The 27380-nt window shown below is 44.0% G+C and overlaps 1 protein-coding gene across 1 annotated transcript; it reads right to left on the reverse strand.

Moving 5' to 3' along the window:
* Positions 1-629: 629 nt before the first annotated feature.
* haspin (histone H3 associated protein kinase) lies at positions 630-26534 on the reverse strand. The gene is made up of 12 exons (XM_084318697.1): positions 25872-26534; positions 24479-24647; positions 24192-24343; positions 23186-23374; positions 17559-17644; positions 15923-15985; positions 15411-15502; positions 11842-11921; positions 11576-11664; positions 10623-10765; positions 7194-7296; positions 630-2118 (listed from the first exon to the last, which is right to left on the reverse strand). Exons 1-12 carry the CDS (start codon positions 26511-26513, stop codon positions 1929-1931), a joined length of 1998 nt encoding a protein of 665 aa, XP_084174823.1. The 5' UTR covers positions 26514-26534; the 3' UTR covers positions 630-1928.
* Between the last annotated feature and the right edge of the window lie 846 nt (positions 26535-27380).

The following is a 27380-nucleotide window of genomic DNA, read 5'->3' on the forward strand; positions in this document are numbered from 1 at the left end:
TGTTAATATGTATTAATATATGCGGCTCAAAGGAGACAAAGAGCAGGTACGGTATGGACTATGAATGCCAGCAACGGTTCGTTCACATAACGCCTTGTTCTAGAATGCGAGAGCCTTAAGGCATCCTTTACCCTCTGAGGTCTTTTTTTTTTATTTTCTTTTTTTACTGATTGGAAACAAAATAAGTGATGAGATAAGTCAAACAGGTGAAACAAGCTAAATACTTTTCCATCATAATGGACTGTAATCAAAAGTTGCACATTTGTAATAAAAAAAACGTTTATTTAGTATTATACAACAGGTAGGTCCGACCACGCATTGTGATTGGTTGAGAGCGTTCTAAGCCGTGAGTATATTCATGATACACTCACGGTTAAATCACCATGAATATACCACTGCGCTGGCTTTAGAATGTTGTAGAAAGTTTCAACTGCCATTCATCAAACGGAAACAGTCAACATTACCTACTCCGCGGACAACGTTACATTTGATTTAACGTACCCGTTAACCATAAACTCCTGGATATATAAAAAGGACAGGCCTACATCTACTGGTATTCAGAAAAACAGCATTATTAGACATGCCAATCCAAGACGAGCTGGTCGTGCTGGACCTTAGTTAACGGGTATGTTAAATCACACATAACGTTGTCTGCAGAGTAGGTCATGTTGATACGTTAAATTAGACTAATACGTCATTCGTTTGCATTGCCAAGCTGGTTGATAGCCTACTCCATTTGAAATTCCATAGCAACGATACATCTTTAGGAACTATTTTTCTACGCAAAGTTAACTGAAATAAATATAAAAGACCCTAGAATTGTCTGTATTCATCCTATATTTTTCAAAAATATCCTAATATATATATATTTTTTGAAGGTGTAATAGATACATCTTTATTGGGAAAATGTATTATATGTGCAAAACACAATGGAATTGTATTTCAGGCTGGTGGCCTGAACACAGCACAGCCTGGTGATGACCTCACAGCCTGGTGATAAACCCCACATGACCTCAGAGGCTCAGACAATAAGATGGTGTGGGGGCGGCACCCTGGTGATGAACCCCACATGGCCGTAGCCAGTAAGATGGTGTGGGCGGTACCCTGGTGATGAACCCCACATGGCCGTAGCCAGTAAGATGGTGTGGGCGGTACCCTGGCCTACCAATGCTGAGCAGGGGGAATTGGGACAACAAAATTGCGGCATGTAAAATACAAAATTGTTGCCACAAAACAATACAAGACTGCCACAACTCAATAAATCAGCCGCTCAAAATATACATTTTATGTGAAATAACACCATCCACAATGGGACGATATGCTGGTAATTACTCACTCTTGGTTTATGAGCGACTCAGGCAGACACTGACTGGCTCAACATGCACCACATTACACAGCATGCATGCAACCAACGCTCTGCTCAGCTGCTGGTAAGAGGAGCGAGAATCCTGATGGACCACCGTGTGTCACGCAGAAAGCTGTCCCGGTCACCGCGTCACGCAGAAAGCTGTCCCCACCACCCTGGTGGACCACCGTGTGTCACACAGAAAGCTATCCCCACCACCCTGGTAGACCACCGTGTGTCACACAGAAAGCTGTCCCCACCACCACCCTAGTGGACCAGTTAAACACAGCTTCAGCGTGTCTGGGTCCATGTCAGCTAGTCACAGCTTCAGCGTGTCTGGGTCCATGTCAGCTAGTCACAGCTTCAGCGTGTCTGGGTCCATGTCAGCTAGTCACAGCTTCAGCGTGTCTGTTATTATCAAGATGCTTGCTATGTCATGTCAGTATCAGTAACTCCGTCAATATGTTTCTCTGCCAAAATATCCTAATATTTTAATAAAATATTCATTTGAAATAATAATTTAATTTGAAATAAAATGGCAATTTATTACACGATTCTCTAAAAATCTACTTTCAGTTACTTTTCACTTAAAGAGCAGGGCATTTTGCAGCACCTCTGTGGCAGAGCGGTACTGGAGTACGTTGTCATGGAAACAAGTGAGCTCCTCTCGCACGTGCTTGACGGCCCCCCGGTACTTCATACCCAGCAGCTTGCAGCTCAGGTAGTGGAGCCACAGCACGTTGGAGTGGGGCTGGTAGTCTGCCCAGTTGTTGCTATGGGAAAGAAGAGCCATACAGAACAAGGGTTAGGTCGTCTTTCACATGCAGACAGCACCGTCTCCCCCTCTCTCACACACAGTCTCCCTCTCTCTCACACAGTCTCCCTCTCTCTCACACACAGTCACACTCTCTCTCACACTGTCACTGTCTCTCTCACACACTGTCACTGTCTCTCTCACACACACTGTCTCCCCCTCTCTTACACACAGTCACACTCTCTCTCGCACACTGCCTTTCTCACCGTCTCAGTCACTCTCTTTCCATCTCACACACATTTCTTTCACATTCACCTTTCTCACTGTCTCTCTCTTTTACGTTCACATACCGCTCTCATACCGTCTCTCTCAGGCCATGGTTACACTTACAACGTTTCATTTTTGAATTATTTCGTTTGCATGTCCAAGTTAAAGGGAAACGCTGTTTTGGCAGGAAAAAGGCGTTTTCCTAGCGGCAACACTCAAAGGGTGTTTTCGTTTTGGAAACTCGCCGACAACAGTGCCATGTAATTTGCGCGAGCCAGATACGGAGCCGTTCATGCCCAACGCCCATGCGCAGTAGTAGACACCGACGCCAAATTCTCCCCTGGCTGGACCTCGACTCCGTCCATTAGTCCAAACATAAGAACAATTTCTGGGAGTCACTTGCAATAACGCAAACGCGCTATAATTAATATAATTTGCTGTCTCCCGACACCAACCGGCCATATGGGGAGGCTATACAGGATATCAGCTGCGTCCTCCTCAGATTGCTTATTCATGTGCTTTATAACAGAGCAGATGGATAACCATTTGTCTCCATCCTCCCAGACACCGTCAGATTGATTTTGTACTTGCTTTTAATTTCGCCATAATTAATTAGATCATTCCAAACTACAACAGTCTGCATCCCCTTAACAATTGTTTGTATTGAGCCGTATTGTATTGTACCCATTCTGCAATCTGTTAAATAACGTTTTCATCCATTTATTCTACTAACGTTACTACGTTAATGTACGATAGCCTAAATGCTAACTATATAATTTAGGCTAACTATATAAATGGGATATGCCAATCACATTAGCATGTAGCTAACAACATCAGAGATATTTTTGTAAGACTAAACTCTCCGCTCTTGGTGGTAAATTGTGTTGATGTTGGTATTGTTTCATCAACAAATGAGGCAGAACACACAGTGAATGTATCCTTTTTTGTTTATTGCACTTTGTTTCTTGCTGAAAAATAAATGCTATGTTGCTAAATGGCTCACGCGAGGTATTTAAAGATGGCGGATTTCTGTTTTGACTGAGCAGGATGTGTAGTGACGCGTTCTGTTCTTCTGATTGGTTGAAAATGGCCTTCATGTTTGAACTACATCGCCACCTACTGCTTTGGCATTGTACTACATGTATATACATCACTCGGTGCTCACGAGACAAAACAACGTCTAACTTGCCTGCCAATACACAGCGTTCTGAAAAACGAATGAAAACGAAATCGTTTTGGCTATAATGTAACCGCAGCCTCACTGTGCTGTATCTCTCACAGTATCTCTCACACACACACACACACACACACACACACACACACACACACACACACACACACACACACACACACACACACACACACACACACACACACACACACACACACACACACACACACACACACACACACACACACACACACACACACACACACACACACACACACACACACACACACACACACACAGCAGGGTAGGGAATGAACACAGGCTTGGGGCAAAAGAAAACAGTGTCCGTCTGTGTACACAAGCCGGGTTATATCCTAAACACTGAAGATGGCAGCAACAACTAAACTCATTTCTATCAAATAATTAAATGAGACATGATTTTATGTTGAGTAAAATCATGACTTACTGCATATTGAGGTGGAATGTGAGTTTGTTTAGTATTTTCTTCAAGAACAATCTCTGCCAAAAGGCCACTCACTCTTGCAGTTAGCGGTTGCCATAGTAACTAGGGACTCTGGCAGAAACATCTGTATAGTGCATGCACAGGACTATCAGTTTGATATCTCATGCATCAAAAGTACTCCTGAAAATCATCAAGAACAGAATAGAACCCATAATTGAACATCAGCTCTCGGATAGCCAAATGGGTTTCCGCAAAGGAAAAGGAACAAGAGATGCAATCTGCCAACTCAGAAAAATCGATAGACCAACAGAAGAAGCTGTATATTTGCTTCATCGATTTCACAAAGGCCTTCGACAGAGTTGAACATACAACATTTATGAGAACAATGGAAGAATTTGAAATACCAGTTTCTGACTGAAGAATAATTGCCAACTTATACTGGAGGCAGAAGGCTAATATTAGAATAGGAAAGGAGAGGGCGGTCAGGTGGCGTAACGGAGATTGCGTTCGTCACCAACCCCGGAGACGCTGGATTCGCCTGTTCGAATCCAGCTCACAGCTCCGGGGTTGTCACCAGCTTGGCTGGCCGTTCACACTAATACAATTGGCAGTATTAGAGGGTGGGAGAAGCTGGCGGGGTGGGTCCGGGTCGTTGTAAACAGCGACTCCTACAGTTCGGTCGGGGCGCCTGCTAAGCGCGGATAGGATCTAAGTGGGATAGTGTGATCCTTCCACACACTACGCCCTCTCAGTGAGAATCCGCGCTGCCAGGTGAAAAGAAGCGGTTGATTGGCTAGACGTGTGTCGGAGGAAGCACGTGATAGCCTCCACTCTCCCAGACCGACTGTGGGGGGTAAGTGCGCAGCGACCAGGAAGGGGATTGGGAATTGGCATAACGACTAACATTGGGATGGGAGAAAATCGGAGGAAAAAGATCAATAAAAAGGAAAGGAGAAATCAAGAGACTTCCCAGTGGAGAAGGGTGTAAGACAAGGATGCATCTTGTCCCCTGTACTCTTTAATATTTACAGTGAATCACTGATGAAAAAAGGTCTGAGGAGGGAAAGGAGTAAAACTTGGCGAAGAGAACATCACCAACATAAGATATGCTGATGACACCGCTATAATCTGTAAATGTAAAGAAGATCTACAGGACATGATGAATAAGCTAAATGTAGAATGTAAAAACTATTGAATGTCGCTAAACACAAAGAAAACTAAAGTAATGATCGTTGAAAAAGCACCAGGAACGGTTTGTAAAATTCAGATGGATGGAGTAAAACTTGAACAAGTGAAGGAGTACATGTACCTTGAAACAGTGAAGGTGGTAGAGCTACCATGGACATTAACACAATGGAGGCCAAACCCGAGATAAGTCGGGTTAACTCGCCAGCGGTTGGGCGCCAGACGCGAGATTTCTGGGTTTTTGGTCGTTATTTCTTTTATTCGATATTTCCCTTCATTATCCATCCAGGGAGCATGTGTTATCATTGGGAATGGGTCTGAGATCGCAAAAGTCCAATACCGCCGCCTGGTGGGTTGCGGCCTGTATTGCACATCCTTTTAAACTCTCTGTATTCGGGTGTGCGTTGATGAAATAGGTCCGGGTGGACTAGTCGGGCATGGCGAGCGCTTATAACACATGGATTTATAAGAATCAAACACCCCCGATTCATGTTCTTTGGTGGATTATGTTATGGACACGATCGACATCAATCAGATCAGATAATTGGAATATTCTTTTTGGGTTACATCCTAGTCAAGGTAAGGGCTATATGGTCTTGCGTTGTTCCAATAATTCCTTCATTGTGATCGGAGGGTATGTGTGTACTGTGTAACGTATTCCGTTGGTGACGATCAAAGCATAAAAAAACGACCCCTCCCCCCACCCTTTCATGCATTCATGATGAAACATAATACCGATAATATAGAGTTGATTTCGAAATAGTAGCGTATACAGGCGAGAAATGGCACGTTTTTAGTGAAATGCACGTTATTGCTGCATAGCGTCATTTTCTGGGATTAGACAGGATTACTCTAAAACTATACTCATATTCACCACGGTATAAAACGGGAATGTATGGATGAAAAAATTATTTCTTTTTCACAAATTGAAACGATAGATACTCGATGTCAAAGAGCAAAGAGCGCGTTCTGGGACCATAGTCAGCGACTTCGGGTTACTGAGAAGCGCTCTATAAATGAAATGTATTATTATTATTATAAAGAATTATTGAGACGAAACATAGGTTGGAAAACGAAGACCAGAATTTTGGAAATGTACAGTATGTCTTTTCATAATGGAGCAGAGGCATGGACGCTGAATGAAGAGGCAAAGAGGATGATAACTCTTTTGAAATGTGGACGCTGAGGAAGATGCTGAAAATAACATGGAAGGATAAGATCAAGAATGAGGAGGTACTGAGAAGAGCGGGTATGCAAGGAGGACAGCTGCTGGAGAGGTTGAAAAAGAGAAAGATGGAGTTGTGCGGGCACGTGCTGAGAGGATCCAGCGGGGAGATGTTCAAGAAGGTGGTGATGGGGAAGGTGGATGGACAGAGGGGAAGTGGAAGACCAAGAAGAGGCTGGGTAGACGACGTCTGTGAGTGGAGCGGAGTGAGAGGCGGAGTCACAGAGATGGAGAGAAGAAGTGGGGACAGAATGGGTTGGAGAGTGATAGGCAACCTTTGGAACGAAGAAGCCACCTGATTAGGGCTGGGCGATATGGCCTAAAAATAAAATCCCAGATTATTTAAAAAAATATCCGATTTACGATTTTAATCGATTTTTTTCTCTTGAAAACTAGAAACGCCAAGGAAATCATTCAAATAACCTTTGTTTTTATTTGACACAAAAAAATTATCAAACCAAGATGAATGTCCCTATTGGGATTGAAGTGCAAACCTAACTTTCACCAATCTTCACTTAAATTCTTTTTTTATATATATATACACCGGTATATATATTTTTTTGGAAAATCGATTAAAAGATTTCTAAATCGTCCTAAATCATTAGAATATATAATCGATTAATTAATCATTAATATCGATTAATCGCCCAGCCCACACCTGATGATGATGATAGTAGAATGGCATTTTTCATCACAAAAATCCCCCCAAAACAGAACAGTCACAAATGACACACAGATGAACCAGACAAAACCATGGTGGATTGGTTACAGCACTGCACTGACCTGTTCTCCCGTCTCATCAGTCTGTAGATGTCAAACTGGTAGTCTCCCTGGCCCATGAACAGCTCCTCGTCCTCAGAGATGTCACATGACACCGTCAGCTCATCTGTACACACACACACACACCAGGTTTGTCATCGCAAGTTTAACTGCCGTGGATGTCGAATACACACAGTACATGGCGCAAGTTGGTCATCCATTGTATGTCAATTGTATGTGTATCAGTGACTATCAAAACGTAAACAAAGAGGCCTATTAACACTTTGAGTGCCACGCCGGGTTTTCCTTTTTACCCCCTTGATGCCACGGTCCACTTCAATGGTAACGTTAATATCGCCTAATCTATGTTTTAAATTATGGCTAATTATGGCTATTATGTGTCTAATCTGCCCGTCGCTTATCAAAGACTACTTTTCCAGTCAGTGCTGTCAAGGCAGATTGGTTTTTTATCGCCTCATTTCCGTTTCAGAGCATTTAGAAAAGCACCCGTTTTGAGATAAAAAAACAGTTCATTCTGGACCATTCTATGATAATCGTCTTTTACTGGAATATTCCAGAACGTTGATATTCGTCTGCCTATTTATTAATCGTTTTCAAATAAACGCTAGATGATCAATATTATATGTGCACGCAAGCACATTCGGGCCGCACACGGATAATCGCCGTGTTCATTTCCTCTTGGACTTTTACAGTGAAACCGAAAGAGCCCATTTCACAAAACAGCCTATATCTTCATCAAAATTAGTCTGATTATCCTAACACTGATAACATAGATTCCTTACGTGACATCAGATGGTATCCAACTGGTATATTCCAATTCCTGATCACCATTAGAAAAAATCGATAAGTGTATGGATCCAACGTGATACAGTAGTACACATGATTCCGCGGGGCTGAGAGGCTCCAGAATGAACTGTGGTAACCCCGGCTGGATCAGTGGACTGGAAAATGTGGAGTACCGGATTTTTTCCCCCATCCATTTTCATTGAGTCCATTCCAAAATCCCTTATGTCATCTGGGAGACGATAGGGGGCGCTTTTTTCCACATATGATCGCCGGCGGTACTCGGGTATACTCGGGTAGGCTCGCGTGATGCAATATGATTTCAGATCGCTTTATAAAAAAAAATAAAAAATAAAATCCGTGAGTGGCTTTCAACATAACTATCGGAAACCTGAGATATCTCGTGTGTGGCAGTGAAAGTGTTAACACATCCAGCGCCAAAAACGCTGTCCAGCGCTATTGCCCGCCATGCGTTGTCTGCCAAGATCACTGTACAGCATCTTTGAGATCAATATAAAAAAAATTCACCATGGCATTCATAATTCATCCAGTCAACCCCCGATGCCCTAGCGGGACCCTAGATGTGACTGCAACAGCTCAATACCGCCGCCTGGTGGATGGTCGGGCGAGTTACACTCTCGCAAAAACCGGAAGTGCCATCGGTGCATCGAGGAAATTCCTCCGGCAGTCACATCTCGCTACGGGACTCCTGACAGACACTATAGTACATATGGATCGCTTTCTAAACTTAATAATAGATATGATTTCGGCGTTTATTGCGCCATACAAACCGGAAATGGACCTAGGCGATCGACGTCGAATAATTGGGATCTTTCACCGCCAGTCTCATCTCACGTTATTTTCAGCCCGATTGTTTATTCATTTCACTGCAAACCATCTGATCAATATATCACCCATACTACATAAAGCCGTAACTGATTATCAAGGAATTATAAACAACCCCCCCCCCCCCTTTCCTCCACGCATGATGAAGCATAATGTATACCGATCATATACATTTGAATTTTTTAATATAGCGTGTATGGGAAAGAAACGGCAATCGATAATCTATCATAGGCGTTTGGGCCTATAACTAGCGTTTTTGGAATTACAGCAGAAAAGATTAAAAACATACTTATATTCTCAAAGGTATTTATTAACACAACAATGTATGAATGAAAAAGTATAACTTTCCCACATCCTGAACGATAGATAATCGATGTTGAATGGGCCATAGTAATGTCAATATAGCAATCAAATTTAAAAAGTTATAGCCCTGCAAAGAAGGTAAACATCTCCATAGGCTTTTAACGGTGGCAGAGAGGGGTATGAGATGGGCACAACCACCGGCGGTCAATGTGTTAACTCAATCAGCGCCGGACCCGATGACAGTCGGGTTAACTCGCCAACTGTTCAGCGCCAGACCAGAGTATAGTCGGGTTTTCATCGTTATTTATTTTATTCGATATTTCCATTCATTACAGGCACACGGACATCTGGGTTAACATGGGGAATCATCCTGAGAATGCCAAAGTGCAATACCGGCCGCATCCACCCAGGTGGCAGTATCGAGCACCCTTTGAAACATTATATTTTGGCCTGTGCGTCGATCAAAAGTCTCCGGTCGGATTTTTATTTGTCGGGCAAGGGTTGGCCTGAAGCAAGAACAACGGCAGCTGACCGGGAGAAGTGGAAACGCTCTGTGAAGGCCTTATGTGCCACTAGGCACGAAGTGGATAGGTAACAGGTAACTCTAAAACTATACTCATATTCACCACGGTATAAAACGGGAATGTATGAATGAAAAAAATCTTTTTTTAACACATATTGAACGATAGATAGTCGATGTCAAATGGGCCATAGTATTGTATCCATAGCTATAATATAGAATATAGTTATAGCCCTGCAAACACCGCCACATATTCCTATACTTTAGAGCGTCGGCCTATTAAGTACAAACGATGCCCAACTGCGTGGCGCTGATTGAGTTAAGATGTTAGATCCTAATTAGGGATGCTCGATATTGGCTTTTTTACCGATACCGATATACCGATATTGTCCAACTCTTAATTTCCTATACCGATATCAACCGATACCGATATATGCAGGGTTTCCCCCCCCAAAAAACGGAATAATTTCAGGTAATTAACATTACATCACTTGTCGTGGGATTAACACAACATTATGCATACTTTTGACAATAAATAAAATCTGAATCTGTTCTTACTTGCTTGCCTGGGTAAATAAAGGTTAAATAAATGTCAAAAAATAAAAATTTTAAATAAAGATTTATTTTTTTGTGAAAACCGATACCGATATTTTACGATATCACATATCGGTAGGCCGATAATATCGGACATCACTAATACTAATATGAAAAAGTATGTGATTTAATGTTCTATGCCTTATTTTGACTATCTATTTAGCTGCCGTCTATTTTAATGCTCATTTTAAGCGTATTCTATGCCCATGTCTTTTTTACTGCTGTGAAGCACTTTGAGCAGCAATTCTTGTATGAAAGGTGCTATACAAATAAAGTGTATTATTATTATCATTATTATTATCCATCAGACACAAACAACAACCAAATGTACGAGAAATGATCAAGACACAAAACATGACAAGTAGTGACGGGGAAAGGGGACTGACCGATTTCTAGTCTGGAGAGAGAGTAGTCGATAATGCGGACATGCACCCCTTTGGTTTCCAGGCTGTGGTTTGACCCGTTGAGGAGGAAGCTGACCTTCTTGTCTCTGGTTTTTTTTACCAACACGTTGCCCCAGTGGAGGTCCCTGCAGAACACATGGGATAGAACTCAGACACAGACATTACTAGCAATGCCGCATGTAGGGTGACCAGGTCAAAATGGTTCAGTCGCAGGACAGCAGCACTGCTTTTGCGGGACAATGCGGGACACATGGGGGGGGGGGGGGGGGGAGTATTTACATATTTTTTTATTGCTAATTAAAATTAAAGAAATGTATTTATTATTTAAATGCCTTTATATCATATTCGACGCAGACGGTAGGCTATATATAGCTCATTTTGTTATTAATCTTATTAAACTCACCTCCGATTTTGGGGATATTAGCTTCCGGATTCTATTGCCCCCTTCCCTCTGGACAGTGTCCCGGCGATACTCCCTGTGTATTCTGTTATTATAACAAATCGACCCTCTGATTCAGTTCTCAATAATAGTCGGGCCAGACTTGCTGAAGAGGCGCTCCTCTGAACAACTATACGTGACGTCCCCCTCTCCTCCAGTTTGGGGATCATCTGAAACGGATCTCAGCCATACTTCTTGTCCCAGTCTCTGTTATATGAGCAAAGTCTCTTTTTTTTGCCTCCATTTCCTTGTTTTTCTTAGCTAGCTAAACAACTTGTATCAGTAATATTGGCGGTCTTTCTACTACTCGACTGACGTCACACATACAGCTGCCCCAGCCTCGCTCGGACAGGTGACAGGCAGCGCGACTCGCGAGACTCGAGTGAGCTGCTCGGCAGCCTCGACTGGAGATGCATCCAGATTCCAGCTGCAGGACCACAGCACCGACACTCTAAACTCAATACATTCTACCATGGTGCTAGTGTGTGTGTGTTACCTGTGTTCAAAGCGCAGCGCCTGCTCAGCCACAGCCATGGCAGCAGTGACCTGGTGCAGGATGGTCTTGGCCGTCATCAGAGAGGCCAGCTGGATGAGTCAGAACAGGACATTAAGTTAAATATGCTTTAAACTGTGCAATAATAATCGCTAGCCTCGGACCTCTATGGGGCAGCAAGCAGCCATTGTAAACAAAGCACTGCCTCTCTTTCTACAAAAGCATGCATTGTAAACGTGTGTGTGCGCACGTGGTTGTTGTAATCTTACCATTCCATTGCTGTTTTCCAAGTCACTGCCTCCAAACTCAAACTCCATGATCAAAAACAGCTGTTCCTCTTCAAAGAAGTCTGAAAGGATATAAACACAAGAGCCAGAGGATCAGTCATACAAAGAGACAACACCACAAGAACCAGAGGTTCAGTCATACAAACAGAACACAAGAGCCAGAGGTTCAGTCATACAAAGAGAACAAGAGCCAGAGGATCAGTCATACAAAGAGACAACACCACAAGAACCAGAGGTTCAGTCATACAAAGAGAACACAAGAGCCAGAGGTTCAGTCATACAAACAGAACACAAGAGCCAGAGGTTCAGTCATACAAAGAGAACAAGAGCCAGAGGATCAGTCATACAAAGAGACAACACCACAAGAACCAGAGGTTCAGTCATACAAAGAGAACACAAGAGCCAGAGGATCAGTCATACAAAGAGACAACACCACAAGAACCAGAGGTTCAGTCATACAAGAGAACACAAGAGCCAGAGGTTCAGTCATACAAACAGAACACAAGAGCCAGAGGTTCAGTCATACAAAGAGAACAAGAGCCAGAGGATCAGTCATACAAAGAGACAACACCACAAGAACCAGAGGTTCAGTCATACAAAGAGAACACAAGAGCCAGAGGTTCAGTCATACAAACAGAACACAAGAGCCAGAGGTTCAGTCATACAAAGAGAACAAGAGCCAGAGGTTCAGTCATACAAAGAGAACACAAGAGCCAGAGGTTCAGTCATACAAAGAGAACACAAGAGCCAGAGGTTCAGTCATACAAACAGAACACAAGAGCCAGAGGTTCAGTCATACAAAGAGAACAAGAGCCAGAGGATCAGTCATACAAAGAGACAACACCACAAGAACCAGAGGTTCAGTCATACAAAGAGAACACAAGAGCCAGAGGATCAGTCATACAAAGAGACAACACCACAAGAACCAGAGGTTCAGTCATACAAGAGAACACAAGAGCCAGAGGTTCAGTCATACAAACAGAACACAAGAGCCAGAGGTTCAGTCATACAAAGAGAACAAGAGCCAGAGGTTCAGTCATACAAAGAGAACACAAGAGCCAGAGGTTCAGTCATACAAAGAGAACACAAGAGCCAGAGGTTCAGTCATACAAACAGAACACAAGAGCCAGAGGTTCAGTCATACAAAGAGAACAAGAGCCAGAGGATCAGTCATACAAAGAGACAACACCACAAGAACCAGAGGTTCAGTCATACAAAGAGAACACAAGAGCCAGAGGATCAGTCATACAAAGAGACAACACCACAAGAACCAGAGGTTCAGTCATACAAGAGAACACAAGAGCCAGAGGTTCAGTCATACAAACAGAACACAAGAGCCAGAGGTTCAGTCATACAAAGAGAACAAGAGCCAGAGGTTCAGTCATACAAAGAGAACAAGAGCCAGAGGTTCAGTCATACAAAGAGAACAAGAGCCAGAGGTTCAGTCATACAAAGAGAACACAAGAGCCAGAGGTTCAGTCATACAAACAGAACACAAGAGCCAGAGGTTCAGTCATACAAAGAGAACACAAGAACCAGAGGTTCAGTCATACAAAGAGACAACACCACAAGAGCCAGAGGTTCAGTCATACAAAGAGAACACAAGAACCAGAGGTTCAGTCATACAAGAGAACACAAGAGCCAGAGGTTCAGTCATACAAACAGAACACAAGAGCCAGAGGTTCAGTCATACAAAGAGAACAAGAGCCAGAGGTTCAGTCATACAAAGAGAACAAGAGCCAGAGGTTCAGTCATACAAAGAGAACAAGAGCCAGAGGTTCAGTCATACAAAGAGAACACAAGAGCCAGAGGTTCAGTCATACAAACAGAACACAAGAGCCAGAGGTTCAGTCATACAAAGAGAACACAAGAACCAGAGGTTCAGTCATACAAAGAGACAACACCACAAGAGCCAGAGGTTCAGTCATACAAAGAGAACACAAGAGCCAGAGGTTCAGTCATACAAAGAGAACAAGAGCCAGAGGTTCAGTCATACAAAGAGAACAAGAGCCAGAGGTTCAGTCATACAAAGAGACAACACCACAAGAGCCAGAGGTTCAGTCATAAACACAGAACACAAGAGCCAGAGGTTCAGTCATACAAAGAGAACACAAGAACCAGAGGTTCAGTCATACATAAACACAGAACACAAGAGCCAGAGGTTCAGTCATACAAAGAGAACACAAGAACCAGAGGTTCAGTCATACATAAACACAGAACACAAGAGCCAGAGGTTCAGTCATACAAAGAGAACACAAGAGCCAGAGGTTCAGTCATACAAAGAGAACACAAGAACCAGAGGTTCAGTCATACATAAACACAGAACACATGAGCCAGAGGTTCAGTCATACAAAGAGAGAACACAAGAGCCAGAGGTTCAGTCATACAAAGAGAGAACACCACAAGAGCCAGAGGTTCCGTCATACAAAGAGACAACACCACAAGAGCCAGAGGTTCCGTCATACAAAAAGACAACACCACTGTAGGAGCCGCATTTAAGTTTATTTAGTTTTTGATTCATTCTGAACCTTTATTAATACATGCTTCTGTTTCAGTGAGTGGGGAGCTTTGCTCAGGTGAAGGGGGCGGGGCTAACGCTATAAGCCACAGGTGTGGCGTGTGATGGCAGGGCAGCAGGCAGCAGCAATACCGTAATTTTTTTTCCCATTTCAGAATGTTGAAGAAGTGCGTCTTTAGTCGACGGCGAAAGATTGGACGGGATCAGTCAATCAGTCATACATAGACAGAATAACTCAAAGTAAAACACAGCCACCATCTCCAACAGCAGTGCTCCAGATGGAGAGTAGCCTAGCTTAGCCTATTTGGTTGGACATCGTCATCAATAATGTGCCCAAAAGCTAACAGAAACTCCTTTTAAAAAGAGATCTGCTGAATGGCATTCCGAGTTAAATATGGCATTGCATTTCTAAGCCGTCTCAGACATCGCAAAACAAATAACAAGCCTAATGTACAATCAGGCATGCGTTGTTCATGGGACGGGGTAGCACGGTGTGCAAGCTCACTCGCTATTTGCATATCAATAGCGCCGGTCGTCAGGTGTGTTAAATACGTTCTCAGACACATTCACACCTAACTTGTTGTGAAGACGTGTTACATTCCATTCGTAGAGGCAATTAGGCACTGTCTTTAGTCTGTGCCCAAGCGAGGGTACATTAAATGCGCATTCGCGGGAGCGCGCGCCGGGAGCGCGCGTGCACGTGGCGCGTGTCACCCCAGATGATTTCAATAACGCACCACTGTGTACAATCACTGGCATAAGACATTTTACACCCCACTCCTTCCACTCCACAGCTCCGAGGTCTGCATATCTTCTGTGGGCTGCTGATGGAAGTAGCTGGAGGGTGTCCCCGACGTCAATACCAGTAACACTGTGGTTGCTATGGTGACAGTTATCTACAACTTCAAGGAAATGTTGCACTGCTACTATTCTACTATGGAAATATGTACTGAATGAGTAAGAGTAGGGCTGAACACTTGAGTTGGCAAAGACAGGATATTAAGGTGTATAATTATGCTTTTCTCTCCCCAACCTGGTCTGTCGTTCTCAGAGCCCTTCTGTCGGTCAAAGGCGTCCCAGGCCTTCAGCAGGGCTGGAGGGTAGCAGCCGCGCACACAGTGGAGACTGAGGAGGGAAACAGACATCAAGTCACTGACACCTGTAGTAGTGTAGGACAGGAGAACAGAGGCACCATAGACATGCCTCTTATGAAGTAAGTCACATGATGTTCGTCTAAATGAACTGTTCTCATGTGTTTACTGCCCCCTAGTGGCTCCCCATTTATTCTATGGTTACTGATCCCCCCATCACCCTTTCCACTAAGTAATGTGTAAAGTTCAATGTTCCAACAAACTTTGAATCTCAAATGAGGAAGCAGCAGTGATGTCTTCTGGGAAGAAAACAGGTGGCGTTCTCTGAATTGGCCTCGGTTGGCGCGGTAGGATTAATAAAGGATCATCTTTAGCTTATATTAGTTGGCGGGTACTTGTAGAAAGCTTACTCTCTAGCACAAGCAGAAATAGGAGAGAGAGAAAGCGGACTTACTCGTTTAGTCCAATGAAGCCATGAGTCTGATTGCGCTGCTTGTCTTTCAGGCTGCTCAGCTCCCTGTAGAACACATTCACACTAAATGAACCCATCAGATGAAGAACCATGCAAGTCTGTTTTGAAAATGTTCAGACAAGTGGTCGACCGATGTGGATTTTTCAATACACAATTTATCCGATACAAATATTTAGACAGCATTTGATAAACAAATGAAACACAAAGGCTAGCTTAGCTGGTTGATGACAGCTAGGTTTTCACTTGCCAATATTAGCCTACATAAACATGGAGTTTAAAGGGGACATGCATTATAAATGGCTTTTTTCTGTGTTTAGCATGGTTTTATAGTAATATGAGTTAGTATCAATGGGTCTGTGTCTCTAATTACCATATTGACTCATCAGTGTAGTCTCGAGTTCACGAGATCCTCCCTCACTCAACTAAGCTGTTCTGATTTTGACCGTTTTGCTGACGTTAATATAGCACTGATTTGCATAACTAACGCCCCTCTATGGTAGACAGCGACAGCAGAGCGAGTGGAAATCTTCACTTCCTCAAACAGAGCGAGGCAGATAGTGTAACCCGACACTTCCTCAAACGAGAAAGTGCTCGACTGCGACTCTGCGAGGGAGAGAGATAGAGAAGGGGACCAGTCTTCTCTCACACACGCAGCGTTTGTTTACACAGCCACAGCGTTTCTTTACACAGTGCTCCGTGCCTCCATGTGTCCCTCTCTCTCCCTCGCAGTCGAGCACCAGCATATCACTGTAATATCTTTGCGCATGCTCCCACGCGCACGCCCGTATTCCGATCCGTACAATAATCACAGGGGTATATATTGTTATTTAAAACAAGTTACCAATGCATTGTCCCGTGGGATTATGCCCCCCCGCCGCGAAATTAATTGGTATCCCCCTCAGTCTCTCTCTCTCTGTGCCAGTCGCAGACTGTGTGGATGACTGTCACTCAAAGTGCTTATGGGTGGAGCCAGGCCAACACAGCCTGAAATCCAAAGTGAGAAAAATGTGGCTTTTGAGTACTTGATTAGGAATATAAAACAATGCATTTTTTTTATAAAAGCTTACAGATGTGTTCAATAGACTCACAGGAATTGTGTAAAGTTGCCCAAATAGTGCTAGGAATAGCAATGCATGTCCCCTTTAAATTTTGCCTGACAAAATATTACTAACCTTTGGATATAAAACATTGCAGTATTTTCCCTTCAACATATCTGAACTTTTAGCGCCTTTGCAGCTAACCTGGCATTGAGAGATTGATTCATATGATGCCATGGTTTTCGCTCTAGCACTAACAGAGTTTACTACAGATATCTCCCATTAGGGCTGCAATGGCCACTGCAGCAGACATGTTTGCAAGTACAATGCATAACTTGAATCTCATCCTGGTCATTACCCGTGCTTTCTGACTACTGGGGGGATTAAAAGAAGAAAGGATTTCCCCAAACTAGCAGCGGTACAGTAGCAATCAAAAGGTGTATGCAATAGGCAATAAAAAGTGAGAATTTGAGTAAAAAAAAATATGTGGACTGGAGTATCGGTAATTAAGATAAATAGTGTCACTATTTTCCATACAGTAGTATAGAATGGAATAGGATCTGTCCGAGTGGTGTAGTTACTTGGAGATGATGATCTCATGGAGAATCTCTCCGAAGGTCTTCTGGTCTTCTCCGTTCACCTTGTCATCGCCCTCCACCGGAATGATCTTCAAGACAAGGACAAGTGTTTAACTTAAAAGGTGCACTTCACACGGCGGCTGGGTGGCGCAGCAGACATTGCGCTCGTCACCAACGCAAAAGACACCGGTCTCGAATCCGGCTGTCAGCGTTGCCTCCGGCTTGGGCCGGCCACCATACTGACTCAATTGGCAGAGTCAGCGGGAGGGGAGTCGATGGGTGGTAATCTCTTCATCTTGGACATTGTGTATAAACACCTGGAAACACCTGGAGCTCATGCTAGACTTTTATTTGCAGATTTCTCCTCTGCTTTTAATAAAATGCAGCCCCACATTTTAATTGAGAGGCTTGACTCTTATTTTAGTCTGCCACACCAGCTTCTCATGCTGATTTAAAATGTCCTCACTGAGAGGGTCCAGCAAGTCTTTGTCAATGGGCAGATGTCCAACATGTCGATTTCCAACACTGGCTCCCCCCAAGGTTGCGTTTAGTCTCCCCCTTTATTTATTATGTACACGGACAGCTGCAGATCGCTTCATGACCAAAGGCATCTGGTTAAGTTTTCAGATGACACTGTCCTGGTATCCCTACTGCAGCGCTCCGAAACTGATCATGGACCTGTACTTCACGACTTTGTGAATTGGTGTGATGAGAATTACTTGGACCTCAATGTCTCTAAGACTAAGGACATGATAATTGACTTCAGACACAACCCCGATCATCAAGCCAGTGTAGCTAGTGTAATTCACGATGAGGACGTCCAGATTGTTGAATCGTACAAATACCTGGGAACTGTGTTTGACTGTAAACTGAAGTTCAACCTAAATACAGAGTCTATTGTTAAAAAAGGTCAGCAGAGGATCTACCTGCTGAGAAAGCTGAACTCTTTTAATGTTAGTGCGAAGATCCTGAGCACTTTTTATAGTTCTTTTATTGAAAACCTCCTAACTTTTTCTTTTATCTGCTGGTTCAGTGGCCTGTCCATTAAAGATAGGAACAGCCTACAGTACATAGTGAAAGTGTGCTCCAAAATAATTGGAGTAAAACAGAGAGACCTATGTTCTCTCTGGACGGACCAGGTGGTCAAGAAGGGGACGAGCATCATTAATCAACCCCTCCATGCTCTGTCTCAGCGGTTTGCACTGTTGCCTTCTGGCCGGCGTTATGACGTCCCACCAAGTAGGACCAACCGCTACGCTAAATCTTTTGTCCCCTCGGCTATCAGACTTTTAAACACAGACGGTAGTCATTTTAAGTAGCATTTTGCACTTGGTTGTCTGTTTTTACTTTTACTGTTGGATTGTGTATCACATGGAGTGTTTCTCTTTTTATTTGCCGTGCTGTCGTTGAGATGTTTTGTTATTTGTTTTGTTTGTCTTTGTTGCGTGTTGGTGAAGCTGCAAATATGAATTGCCCCACGCGGGATCAATAAAGTTGTGTGAATCTGAATCTAATCTGGTCATTGTAAATAGCGACTCCTACAGGTCGGTCAGGGCGCCTGCACAGCAAAGACAGGAGATGTCAAGGGTAGTGTGAGCCTCCCACACGTTACTCCTCGCCAATGAGAGTCCACGCTGGCAGGTGAAAAGAAGTGACTGGCTACCTCCACATGTATCGGAGGGGACATGTGATGGGCTTCTATCCTCACTACGACCGGCCAGTGGGGGGCACATGCGAGCAACGATCAGGACAGGGAAAATTGGCACGAGAGGAAATTGGAATGGGAGAAAAATCACAGAAAAAAAGGAGAAAAAGTAGGTAAAAAAAAAAAGGTGCACTTCATTCATTTAGTTTACCGTAACAGTTATTTAAGCAATAATACACGAGAACCAGTGGAATATAAGGAATATTGCCAGGGCTGTGATGCGCCCGCAGCCACGAGAGCGAAGCTCGAGTGGCGTAGGCATCACAGAGTGGCAATATTCCTGATATTCCACTGGTTCGCGTTCCAGCGTGACCAGCTCGTCTTGGATTGGCATGTCTAATAATGCTGTTTTTCTGAATAACAGTAGATGTAGGTGATATCCACTAGTTTATGGTTAACGGGTACGCTTAAATCAAACGTAACGTTGTCCGCGGAGTAGGTAATGTTTTTTTTTTTTATTATCTTTTCCCCCCGCCTTTTTCTGATTTTTCTCCCATCCCACTGTTAGTCGTTATGCCAATTCCCAACCCCCTTCCTGGTTGTTGCGCACTTTCCCCTACTGTTGGTCCGAGAGGCCGGAGACTGTCGCATGCTTTCCTCCGACGCATGTGCAGCCAGCCGGCAGCCAGCCTGGCCACACAGATTCTCACTGGGAGAGTAACGTGTGGAAGGTCGCACTACCTCTCTCCAGATCCTACCCTTGCTGAGCAGGCGCCCCGACCGAACTGTAGGGGTCGCTGTCCACAACGCCCAGGACCCACCCACGGCTCCCCTCCCCCTAACTCAGCCAAACGAGTTAGTATAGCGATCAGCCCGAGCCAAGGCAATGCTGACTCTCCGGGAGTCGAGACCACAGCCTCTTGCATTGGTGACGAGCACAATCTCTGCTACGCCACCTGACCGCCCCGGAGTAGGTAATGTTGACAGTTTCCGTTTGATGAATGGCAGTTGAAACTTTCTACAATATTCTAAAGCCAGCGCAGTGGTATATTCATGGTTATTTAACCGCGAGTGTATCATGAATATACTCACGGCTTAGAACGCTCTCGACCAATCACAATGCGTGGTCGGACCTACCTGTTGTATAATGAGATTTAATGAGTTTGAATATCTCCTCCAGTGATGTCATCAGAGGCCACTGAATCCTTGTGTTAATTTCTTAAAGGAACACGCCAACATTTTGGGAAATTAGCTTATCGTCTTCTCCAGAGAGAGACAAGAAGATAGATACCAGTTTCCTCTCTGTGAGTTCAGTAGAAAGCTATCTGGCTGCATGTTAGCCTAGCTTAGTACAATGAATGGAAGCGGACATGGCCGGTTAGCCTAGGCATTGTCCAACTCCCCTGAAGGCTAACCGCCCATGTGTGCTTCCATTCATTGTGCTAAGCTAGGCTAACATGCAGCCAGATAGCTTTCTACTGAACGCACAGAGGAAACTGGTATCCATCTTCGTGTCTCTCTAAATATTGCTCCACTTCTACAAGGTCCATTTTCATCTTCTTGGTATCTAGGGACATCTATGGATCTCAGGGAATGTATTCCCAGTGTCAGAAATATTGTGTGTTACTAGGCTTGAGTAAATTGTAATGAACCAAAGGAGAATATACATTTTCTTTTTTTCATCTTTGACGGTGAATAACACCATGGTAAAATTTACCAGACATGAAAATCTTGTAGATACAGTACTGAATCTGGACACATACAATTTGAAATAATGATATAGAATATCAGGCCTATAAATGACCTTATTATGGCCAAGTCACACATCTATGGATCGGGCCAAATCTCCCCTTTCCAATGGCAGAGTTCAATCTGGATTTAGTACCACCAGGTGCCCCTGACAGGGCAGCAAAGACTGTGAATGAAATCTACTTTAAGTACAGTTACTTTTTTATAATGTAAATTGCTCCGCCATTTGTCATCAGATTCCAACGCCATTTTTTGCTAAAAGTTTACAGAAAGGTAGAGAAACGTATGGCACTAACGTTCAGGTTTGTTCCACCCATCAGATATGATCCCGAAAAAAAAGAGAAAGAAACAAGCTTGATTTTGATCAAGTGTAGTTTTATGAAATTCGAAAGCCCATCGAAAGCCCTGGGTCTCTTCTCTCAAAAGACTACACTCAAGTTGGGTTGCGCTGTGTCCTCGCGTCAATATGTGCCTTTTTCCGACTTGATGTGCTGAGATTTCTATAAACTAAAATTTCACAAATAACTAGGGGTGTAAAGGTACACGTATCTGTACCGAACCGAAAAAGTTTCAGTGTTTACCGTACCGAACGGCTGTGTAGTGTACCGAACGAATACAACGGTATGTTAACCACTAACGACCGCCCACTGGGGGCTGTTTTTTTCACAATCTAATATAATAATATTTTTTTATTTTTTTTTATTTACAAGTCCATTATTAATTTCAATATAGAATATTCGTTGACAGGCCTACAAGTACAATTAGTTACTGCACACCACATCACTCCTGAGTGGAACATGGAAAGCCAAACTTTCCCCAACTGTACCGAAAACCGTACCAAACCTTGACTTCAAAACCGAGGTACGTACCGTACTGTGTTTTTTGTGTACCGTTACACCCCTACTAATAACACTTAAAATCATTGGTAACCAAACATAGTGCTGAAATTATACACTTTGACAGGGTTATGGTCTTTACTCTTGGCTACATTTGAAAAAGAAACGCAACATGAATTTATACGTTCTGTATTGATCGATTTATGGCGTGGTGATATCAATTTCGAACCGGTGCTGGACCGCTCTGGCCAATCACCAAAGACACTCGTGGACAATTTACAGCTAATTACCCCTATTGCAATCGTTATCTCTATTTTTTCATCTCCATCGTTTCATTGAGCTGTAATTAAAACACAAGGATCCGGGGCGCCACGGTGGCAAACCACATAACTGCGCTTGCAGTGTAATTGCAGCGTCCGGGGTTAGAATCCGGCCCGGGGACCTATGCTGCATGTCCTCCCCATCTTCACCCAACTTTCCTCTCTACCTGTCCTATCTACGATAAAAGCTGTAAAAATGCTTAAAAAAAGAAATGTAAAAGAAAGAAAGAAAAAAACACAAGGATCCAGTGTCCTCTGATGACATCACAGGAGGATATTCAAACTTGTTCAAAGATGTTCTTGTTCACTTATTCAAAGATATTCAAACACGCTCAAACAGTAATACTACATAGTCATGCACACACTGCCATAATACATTCTATCACCTACATACTAAGTACTGTTATACCCAACAAAATGTATATAATCTGAGGCAGATTTTAATAAAAGAAAATTTAAATACATTGGGGCGGCTGGGTGGCGCAGCGGACATTGCACCAACGCAAGAGACACCGGGTTCGACTCCGGCTTGGGCCAGCCGTCATACTAACTCAATTGGCAGAGTTAGCGGGTGGAAGTCGATGGGTGGTAATCTGGACGTTGTGGACAGCGACTCCTACAGGTCGGTTGGGGACGCCTGCACAGCAGAGACAGGAAATGACGGGGGTAGTGTGAGCCTCCCACACGTTACACCTCGCCAATGAGAGTCCGCGCTGGCAGGTGAAAAGATGTGACAGGCTGCCTCATCGTGTACCGGAGGGGACACGTGATGCAAGGCTTCTATCCTCCCTACAACCGGCCAGTGGGGGGCATATGCGAGCAACGTTCAAGACAGGGGAGGGAAGAATTGGCACAATGGAATTGTGATGGGAGAAAAATAGGAGAAAAATGTTATCAAAAAAAGAAAATGAAAGATTAATACATTTATGACTTTAAATTATTATTTCAATGATTTGTTTTAAGGTTCAACAGATTTTCTTAAAAAAATAATTTCTATTAGTCAAATCATAATTAGACCCTCTTTTCTACAAGTTGTACATTGTTGTGAATGACAGAATGATGATATTATATTATACATACCTTGAGTGCGACGGTCTCTCCAGAGGCATTAGTGGTCGAGAAGACCTCTCCAAACGTTCCCTCTCCAATCTTCTTACATCGCTTCATCTGCTGAGGGAGAATGCACTCCTCCCAGGACAGCAGGCCCTCCTGGCCACACTCTGCATACACCTTCTCTGCATCCAGCAGCTCGTCGTCCTCACACACGCTCTGCCAGGGGAGGGGAAATGAGTCACCACATTTGCGATTGGAGGATCAAGAAAAGAGGGCGGGGCTTGATTTCAACAAGTGCCACTCAAGTGCCCAACTGCTCCAGTGACCAGCCGTGTGTGTGTGTACACGGTACACCTCCCTCCCCCTTGCAACTACTCCCCCCCCCCGGCCGTTGTTGTAAATAAGAATGTGTTCAACTTAGCCAGGTTAAATATGGGTTATGAAAGAATTTAGCCTATACTTCAACAAGCCATCAGTGGTCAGAAAGGAAAGAAACCATTCACTCTCATTCAGGTGTTCATTCACGGCGAGAGGTGAATTAGCAAGCAGGTGACAACATGTGTGATTTGGCAGTGACAGTGGCACGTGTGTCTCTCCCTGGGGAAATAGAATGACCCTCCTCCAACACAGCTGGATGGACACAGGCCTGCATTCATGTGAATCGATACGAGTCATGTGGCCAATCACCAAAGACACTCGTGGACAATTTACAGACAATTTGTGCGTAGCACCCCGCAAAGAGAACAAAGCGACACAATCGGAAAGATGTAGCATGTCTTTCTGAAGCACAAAATACTCTCAACACACACAGATAAGACACACACAAGTGTCCTTTAGGTTTTGGGCAAATTGGTTTGATGTAAGAGGTCGGAGAGCCAAACGAATCTATGATGCATGTTAATACTCAATAATGTGCAGTGTGAGTGTGTGTGTGTGTGTGTGTGTGTGTGTGTGTGTGTGTGTGTGTGTGTGTGTGTGTGTGTGTGTGTGTGTGTGTGTGTGCGTGTGTGTGTGCGTGTGCGTGTGTGTGTACCAGAGAGGCGTTCTGCACCAGCTGTGACTTCCGGCTTCGGGTAAGAGACTTCCGGATGGGTGTAGTGAAGAGATCTTGACTGGTGTCTATAAGACACGCCCCTCCAGGAGAGTCCAGCACATGTGGAGGAAGTCTCTTAGGGGTCATGAACACTGAGAGAGGGGGGGGGGGGGGGGGGGTAAAAAGGGGTTGCCAGGAACAAATGTTTTACCCTTTACCAACAGAAGTTTCAACAATACATTATCAATTGATATATGCTAGTTATTGTTGGCGTGTGTGTGTGTTACCTCTAGTCTTGCGGTGGACAGACAGGGCTGCTTTAAGGCGGCTCCAGGTGTGTTTGCTTGGTGAGATGTCCGCCAGCAAAGAGGAGATGTTGAGACGCTGAGAAATGCGGCCTTGGACAGGGGTGGAAAATATCACTGCAGAACCCTGCAGCAAACTACCCATAGACACCTACAGACAGACAAGGATTGAACATGGACTATTAAATATGCTAGCTAGCTAGTGCATTTTTTTCCTACTTTGTGCCACCCCCTTGTGTCCTCTCGTTAGCATTGAGGCTAGCGCTACCAAATGGAACCCCACATTAGCATATACTGCATGACGGCTTCCATTCAACTGATTTATAGCTGGCATGTTTCAGAGCAAGCTCCTTCCTCAGTAACATACGAAACAATGGAGCTCTAAGGGCTTGTGTCCAGGTGCACAAAAAAGGTGGAGAGCAATGAGAACAGATGCCGGGTGCACCGCTTTTTCTGTAGGCAGCCGTGTACTAAAAATAATGACAATGGTGGTCAGAAAAAGATGCTATATGGCCCAAGGTCTAATCTGATTGTATGCCCATTCTCCCACAGAATATGGTGTTGTTTATACATCGTCATTCATTCAATATTTATTTAAGGTGGAGAGAGAGAGAGAGAGAGAGAGACATTACAATGCAGTTTGCACATCTTGCACAGTCAGAGTGGTCTTCGTGAATCACTCGCCAAACATAAAAAATACTCACATTTGGCGAGTAAAATGGTCTAATTTCCTCCCCTGCATAATACCTAGCATTTGATTTGAAAATAATAGCGTGTCCAGGGACGAAACGCCAATGGTTTTAGTAGAATTCACGTTGCGCCCTATAGCCAGCCTCCCAGGAATTAGCCTGGATCATTCCGAAATTATACTCATATTCACCATGGGATAACGCGTGAACGTATTCATGAAAAAAATCATCTTGAACGGAAGATAGTTACTGTCAAATGACCATGGTATTGTATCCATAGCTATAATATAAAATATAGATTTAGCTCTACAAACAATGTGACGCACAGTGAAACTATGTAATGAAAACCTGGCCGTGCTATAGCTAGATGGGGAAATCGAATGGCCCCGAATGTGTTAAAGATTTAAACTGACCAATAGATACTAAAGAATTTCGTTTTAAAGTGCATTGCCAAACGTTCCATGTTTCTGGGGCACAGAAGCTAAAAGCAGATTTTCCTCATTTTAACTTGATTGTATTGGTAAGATGCTTCCTATAAAAACCTTTCAATTTCAAGATAATTTAGCTTATTTTGAGAAAGTCCTTGGAACAAGCCATGGTCATTTGCATGTAAACAAGTGAAATTGGCAGATTTACTTGTCAAGATGGAGATGTTTTTGTGTGCGTTATGCGTTTGGTACTCTCACCATAGGTTTGTTGTGGGAGCTGGACAATAGCTCAGTGATGCTGCAGTCGCCCGCCTTGCTGCCTCCTCTCAGGGCAGCCCGGCTCTGGAATGCGTGTGTACTGGTGTTGCTTTTGTCTTTCCAGCGACTCACACTCAGGCCTTTCACACAGGCCTTCCTGGTGGTTCCTGGGCGGTCCCTAGACACACTCCTTCTCCGCTTCCCTTTAGGGGCCAAAGAGGGCTTCCTGGTCGTTCCTGGGCAGTCCCTGGACACACTCCTTCTCTGCTTCCCTTTAGGGGACAAAGAGGCCTTCCTGGTGGTTTCTGGGTGGCCCCTGGACACACTCCTTCTCTGCTTCCCTTTAGGGGACAAAGAGGCCTTCTTTTCTTTGGGAAGAACATGACCAGGAATGCTCACCTTTTCTTTCGCCTCTGACGTAGTCTTGTGATCATGATCACTTAAACTCCCATTTTTCTTGTCAATATTCCTAGAACTCCTGAGGCCGCTTGGATGGTCAGGGTTGGCAGGAGGGTCGCTCTCAGGCTCACTTCCTGACCATGTACTGTTGAGAGATTGACCCTCACTAGCTGAGCTCGGGTCGTGTGGGGATGACAGAAGTGTGGTCTCTTTGAGTCGCTGGGTTAGTCCTGATAAAGACATTCTCTTCACCTGGACGATAGATTTCTTTGTCAGACAATTCTTCAGCGCATCTTTGAGGGCGTTATCCGTCAGGTCAATGAAACGGCTGTTGTCTATCGACTGCGTGTCAGCGGCCTTCGTTCTCGGGGGAAAGTTACTGGGAACGTCTGTCGTCAGTATTTCTTCAAATTCTCCTTGTGGACTCTTGCCCTCAGAATACACCAAACCCCGTTTTCTCTTATCGATATTGTTTGAACGTGTGCAGCTGTCAAGGTGGTCAATGTTGACGGTTTGGTCAACCTCAGACTTATCTGCAGGCTCTGTACAGTTGACAGATTGACCATCACTGACCAAACCTGACCGTCTGGACTGTGTGATCTCACCGAGTTGCTGAGTGATGTTAAGTTGTAATAAAGTCATTCTCCTTAGCTGAACTGTAGGTGACTCCTTAGACAGACATATCTCCTTCGGCATGGCAGTGAGGGATGGTGCCGTCTCTTCAGTGCCGAGGCCAGCAGACTGTGAATGGTCAGTGCAGTGACTGTTTTCTTCGGACCCATCAATGTTCATTATGTGATGATCAGACTCAACACAAACTACTGACTTTGATTGGTCATTAGACAACCCTCGACTGGCTGTGTGGTCAACAGACTGGTAACAGTCAACAGACTGTGAAAGGTCAGTGACTGGACGTGCATGGTTAATAGACTCACAGTCGTTCACCGATTGACTGCTGTCCGCTGTCTGTGAATGGTTGATGGTTTGAACACTGTCTGCCTGCAGCTCAAGATGAAAGGAATCTTCCTCACCGTCGATAATTTGAACACTGCTCAGTGTTTGACTGTGGATCAATACCACTGAATGGTCAGGGATCTGCCCACCCTCCAC

The sequence above is a fragment of the Notolepis coatsorum genome (assembly GCF_963971535.1).
Source record: "Notolepis coatsorum genome assembly, chromosome: 7".
Taxonomy (NCBI): domain Eukaryota; kingdom Metazoa; phylum Chordata; class Actinopteri; order Aulopiformes; family Paralepididae; genus Notolepis; species Notolepis coatsorum.